Raw genomic sequence first — 6,329 nt, forward strand, 5'->3', positions numbered from 1 at the left:
AAGGCGAACTATCAGCCAACACAGAGAAGGTGAATAATGCCAAGACTGCAGTTTTATTTTGATATGTGACAGCCGCTCTCTGCCTCAGACAGCTGGAATGCAGAATGGTAGGGGGTGCAAGTCTAGAGGTTGGGGAGGGGGGGGGGGGGGTAGAGAAGCAGAGGGGGCAGGAAACTAGGAAAGAATGCCAGGAATGTCCATGTTTATCCAGAGCTCCATTCAGCCAGAGGCGGCCCACCAAAGCTCGACGGGTATAAAGGTTGGGCCACTGCTGCCTTCGAGCTCAGAACACTCTGACTCCTCCTGAGAGAGAAGCCACAAGGGTTGAGCTTGAATCAGCCCACCACTGCCTTACCGAAGCTACACTCTAGCTTTCCACTCGACGAGACCAGGAACGAACGACCTGACTCCGAACGGGATCGACTTGATCTGACACAAGGGAGAAGACTACGGCTCTGCTGAGGCTGAGGAAGACGGGAGACTTTAGAAGAGCCCAAAGGAGAGATTTTTAAAAACCTTTTACGAAGCAGAAAAATAGAAGACGACAAGATGCTTTCTGGAATGAGCCTGAGACTACTTGCTGTGCTCTGCTTCAGCTTTTTCAGCTGGGTAAGTTGTGTGTTGTGTTTTATGTTTCAGTAAATGTGTTTATGTGTCAGTAAATTATAAGTGTATTCATTACTTTGCTACAGCTTTCTGCTGTACTGTATGTACATTGTACTGTACCAGGCTTTGTTGTTCTATTACTACAGTACTATCACATAGACAACACTGAGAATGATGATGTATTCTATGTAGGCAGCTTCTGAATGAATGAATGAATGAATTGCTGAGAAAAAACGATGCTATTGTATAAGTGTAGACTTACAAAGAGTTTTTTTTCTATCTCCTTTCTTAGGTGGTAGCCCAGGAGTGCAGTGGCCAGTGCCAGTGCCCTAATACGCCCCCACAGTGTGCCCCAGGTGTAAGCCTGGTGCTGGATGCCTGCGGATGCTGCCGGGTGTGTGCCAAGCAGCTGGGAGAGCTGTGCACAGAGAGAGACGTTTGCGACCCTCACAAAGGCCTGTTCTGTGACTACGGTTCCCCAAGCAATCGACGCATCGGTGTCTGCACTGGTAAGCTTTAAGAGATCATATGCTTGAATGTTTCAGCTACATTAGTTATTGCACTTCACAATTAACTTAATGACTAGATCTCTGATTATCTGGAAAGCACTTAAAAACATAGCTTCCAGAATTTGCCTGTTAAACAACATGCTTTCACTGCATGACACACTTCCTCAGAGGTAACCTATCTACTTTCTCTCCTCCCCACAGCTAGAGATGGTGCCACCTGTGTGTTCGGAGGGATGGTGTACCGCAGTGGTGAGTCCTTCCAGAGCAGCTGCAAGTATCAGTGCACTTGCCTGGATGGAGCAGTTGGCTGTGTCCCCCTCTGTGGAATGGATGTCAGGCTGCCCAGCCCAGACTGCCCTTCGCCACGCAGGGTCAAGGTGCCAGGAAAGTGCTGTGAGGAGTGGGTCTGTGACTCTCCACAGTCCAACACCTTCGTGGGCTCTGCTCTTGCAGGTAAGAAGCAAAACAGTCCTCATTGACAAGCTTGAAACTTCATCTCCAATCTTAGTAGTTATATATAAAGTTTAGTTTTTTTTCTGCCAATAGGTCTCTAAGAATTTAATAGTTGCCCAATATCACCCAATTAAAGGAATTGTTAATTTCATCTCTATAACTGGCAGCATGTTTTAACTGATGTCTTCCTCTGTTTTGGTTTCAGCTTACAGAGAGGAAGAGACCTATGGCCCAGATCTTTCCATGATGCGTGAGAACTGTCTGGTCCAGACCACAGAGTGGAGCGCCTGCTCTAAGACCTGTGGCCTGGGGATCTCCACTCGTGTCACCAACGACAACCGCGAGTGCCGCCTTGAGAAGCAGTCCCGCCTGTGCATGGTCCGCCCCTGCGAATCCCACCTGGAAGAGAGAATCAGGGTAAGCATCAATTAGTTAAACCCATCAACAATTGACTGCAAACATATTACTGTACTACTGTATGTCCTGCTGGGCAGAGCTTCCTATTTCCTGGAGTTATACCTTACTGCAGGTACTAATCAGATAATCAACAACTTACAAATTAAGTGATTGGTTGGATCAAATGTAAAGTTAAACTATAAGATGGTATATCTCTGGAAATAGGATTGATAACCACTGCACAACACAGTTTAGACCTGTCAGCCCTATTCAGAGGAACAAGTTGTCTAAACCTACATCTTTTCTTCTGTTACAGAAAGGAAAGAAGTGCATTCGTACCCCAAGAGTCTCCAAGCCCATGAAGTTCGAGATCTCGGGCTGCACCACCACCAAGGCCTACCGGCCCAAGTTCTGCGGCGTTTGCACAGATGGCCGCTGCTGCACCCCCCACCGGACCGCCACTCTGCCCATGGAGTTCAAGTGCCCTGATGGCCAGGTCATGAAGAAGCAGATGATGTTCATCAAGACCTGCGCATGCCACTACAACTGCCCCGGTGAGAACGACATCTTCGAGTCCATGTACTACAAGAAGATGCTCGGCGACATGGCGTGAGGTGGAGGAGGGACGGAAAGACAGAAGGAGAATCCGTCCAGTGACTGTCCATTTTAAAATGAAAACAGATATCCATCTCATATCTCCGCACAGTACTCTGTCTGTTACTTTTTGGTTTTTGTCCTTTTCATTTTACACATGTCCTTTTCTGTGTTTGTTGTATGTGTTTATGTGTTTGTGTGTTTTGTTTTGTATCACTCGAAACTGTAATGATGTACCCATGATGGTGGATGCTTAGGGCTCTTTTTTGCCCTAAAGTGAGTAAGCGATTGTGGGTGGGTTGAAGGGTGGGTAGGGTTAGGGTTTAATGACAGGGCTTCGTTGGGATGCCCCTTAAAAAATAACTGCACTATAGCCTGACTTGGTGGCACCCCTTGTCACTGATTGGCCCGACAACGCTGAGGCCCCTTTCCCTAAACTGTGGTGGGCAAATCCTGACTTGGAGAGTGAGAATGGTGAAAGGTGAGGAGGGCGGCGGCTTTTTAACCTCAGAACGGGGGCCGAAACGCCTCACCCAACTGAGAGAGAGAGACATGAATGTGCTCTTGTATTCTTGTATTTAACAGTGCATCTCAATGCTGAACAGGAAGCCAGGAGGTGTTCCTGTAGCACTGAGAGTGCCATAGTTCAACTGACTGACTCCTCTAAGAGAAAGAGTTGTTTTTGTTGTCCAAAAAAAAAAAAGACTGGATGATTTGCAGCTTCATTCCTTTTTTGTTGTTTTATTTTTTGGGTTGCTTTTGTAACACTGTAGATAATGTACATATTTTGTACAGTTTAAGTTAATTTAAATTTAAAAACGTGTCTGTTTTTTTCACTATGTGTTATGATGATAGCTTGTTTTGCTGACTTGACTGTGCTTGTTGCAGTTTGTGTACTATTTTATTGAGAAGTGTGACCAAAAAGTTACATGTTTTGAACTTTTGTAGTTTGGAATAAAATATTATATTTTTTATATAAACCTTGTGTATTCTGGTCTCTCAAACTCGTTTCTGCTCTTTGTGGCAGCATTTCATACATGAAATACACAGCAATCTTAGCTATGAGCTTTTACACCTCCTTGCTGGACCACACAGCTGTATTGTGCACAGAGCTCTGCTTCCAAGACCACACACATTCAAATCATTCTCACATATGCCTAAAAATATACCTCAGCAACCACCCAAAAACCACACTCATACTTATTTCATAGCAGACATTCATAAGCTATACTAATTTGTAGAAAAAAACACAAATACACATGCACACAACAACAACAACAACACACACACTCAAACATAAACATACAAAAATGGAAAAAAAACAATATTACAAACCCTGATACACACATTCACTCTATATTAAACAGTGGTCAGAGACTGAATGCGTTAATAAAAGTCCTTGGCTAGCAATAATAGGTTTAAACAGGAGCCAAGCAGACAGCAGACAGACAAGATTCACACTTGAGACGTGTTTGTGAGAAAGCAAAGATACACACTCCTATGTCTGTATGTGTGTGAGTGGGGAGGGTAAACAAGTGGAAATCATATCTATATAGCTACACTTACAAAGCTAAAATTACAAGATAAAAGCCCAACCAGATGGGATTAGTTTCTCAGGGGGACGTCTGTGAAAAATAATTCACACTTCTACTTTTACTCAATAATAAAGCTCTTGCATCCAGACTGCAACTAAAAAAACAGGAGGACCAGTGAGTTTTTAGGCTTTCTCGGTCACATGGCATCAGGTTCAGTAGCTCCTCCATGTCCACTCACTGTTGTGTTTACGTGGATCTCTGTGGAAATGCGTGCCCTAAGTGTAATTATAATGTGTAGCAGTGGACAAATAGATATTTAATTAAATGCGAGATGACGAAACGTCCGGACGGGACTTAAATTACCGGAGGACCACGGAGTTCAGCGAAAACAAAACTGGTAATGCAGCCTGTAATTTTCTCAGACGAAGTCTGAGAAAAACACATATATGGTAGTTCTGGACGGCAATAAAATCACAGAGGACCCCACATAAAACAGACAATTACCCCAGGACCCCCTGAGAAACTAATTCTGTCTGGATAGGGCTAAAGATCAAAGTCCTGCAACCATTAATTCTACTTTTCTAAACAAATGCTTCTGTGAAGTATTTCAACAGTTCCTCTAGTTACACATTACTTCTGTGTATGTAGTTCAAAAACAGAAATTGACCAACAGTTGCCAATATCAGTCTAAATTTTATTACATTTTATCATATAATGTATGTTCTTGGTAGCTTTATTTTTCCTCTGAAAACCATTGCGTTCCTTCTGGGTTCCAACAAATGTTTTGATGATAAGTGTACAGTATTTTTTGCACTATAAGGCGCACTTAAAATCCATAAATTTTCTCAAAAACCATCAGTGCCTCTTATAATCCGGTGCACCTTATGTATGAATTTTACCGGTCAGGTTGTAAGGAGCAGTAAAGCCACTCCGCTGAATTACAGCTTTATACATGAGTTTCAAACAAGAGTTAAAACAAGCTATGTGGCACGAACCACTGTCTAAAATCGCACTGGCTTATCCGGACACTCGGGTTCCTCAGTGGAGCTCTGTTGGGTGGCATTAGCCGATAACCGTGGATAGTGCTAGAGGTTAGCTGCTAATGCTAATGCTGCTCCACCCAGCCTTAGTGGAAATCTGGAAATCTAAGGTTACTGTAAATAAAGGCAAGCGCTTTATTCACCCAAATAAACAGTTTTCAGAAGCGAAATCTGTTTAGATTAACATCCAGCGCTCGTTTGACTTTAAAACAAATTGTTTTTTTTATTACAGTTAACTTGACCTGATTAATTAGAAGGATAATAGAGGGAAAACATGGCAACACCCCTGTTCCTTACAAGTGTTGCATAATGCACCGTATAATAAATACAACTTATGTATGAAAATAGACCAGAAAATAGATGTTTAATGGTGCGTCTTATAATCCGGTGGGCCTTATAGTGCAAAAATATGTTATATGCAAAAAAGAAAACACGTTAAAATAACAACTGTGCCTTTCATTATAACATGTATTACATTATACATTGCACTGAATATGCTAAGTTTCCATACTTTCCATAGTTTTCATGCTTTCCAAATTAAGCTATTATAATAAATTGACAAATTATTACAATGCAACACTTTGTTATTTTCTTATTGCATAGCATCCCACTAATCCAAAACAGTTTTGGGTCTACAATGTGGGCCCCTTGTTTTAGAGTAACGTGAGGTGCTTTAAAATTGACCCTTCTTGAGCTACAGTAGAGCTTTATACAAACTTTTATGCACACTATAGTGATGTTTGGGTCTCTAACAATATAAGATCATTGTTTGTGCTATTAGATTTAAACTTAGTTAATAATAAAAGTGCATATGCTGTAAGCAATTATGACTGCTGTTTATGTTGAGACTGATGTTAAACCTTACTTTTCACTGGCCATTAAATCTTGTTTTCCCTTTCAGTTACTGGATCCTGAAGCTTGAATCTTCCTCCTGAATCACGGTATATTACCTGTGACTAGACCGCCCTCTACTGGACACGTATTAGCCATTAGTCAATTACTTGTTGAATCCTGTATTCATAATAAGTTATGAATCAATTCATCAGTGGTGCTTGAACGTTTGTAAATGCTTTCAACTGTTTTATATTTCTGCATAAATATGACCTAAAACATAATCAGATTATATCAGAAATCCTAAAGGTAGATCCAGTAGAACACAGTTAAACAAATGAGATAAAAATATTATACTTAAATTA

The 6,329-nt window shown here is 41.7% G+C and overlaps 1 protein-coding gene across 1 annotated transcript; it reads left to right on the forward strand.

Moving 5' to 3' along the window:
* Positions 1-268: 268 nt before the first annotated feature.
* Positions 269-3,538, forward strand: ccn2a (cellular communication network factor 2a). Its single transcript, XM_007233467.4, has 5 exons — positions 269-609; positions 899-1,115; positions 1,317-1,568; positions 1,774-1,985; positions 2,281-3,538. The coding sequence occupies exons 1-5, from the start codon at positions 550-552 to the stop codon at positions 2,575-2,577; spliced, it is 1,038 nt and encodes a 345-aa protein (XP_007233529.1). The 5' UTR covers positions 269-549; the 3' UTR covers positions 2,578-3,538.
* The last annotated feature ends 2,791 nt before the right edge of the window (positions 3,539-6,329 follow it).

This window comes from Astyanax mexicanus, chromosome 1 (assembly GCF_023375975.1).
Source record: "Astyanax mexicanus isolate ESR-SI-001 chromosome 1, AstMex3_surface, whole genome shotgun sequence".
Taxonomy (NCBI): Eukaryota; Metazoa; Chordata; class Actinopteri; order Characiformes; family Acestrorhamphidae; genus Astyanax; species Astyanax mexicanus.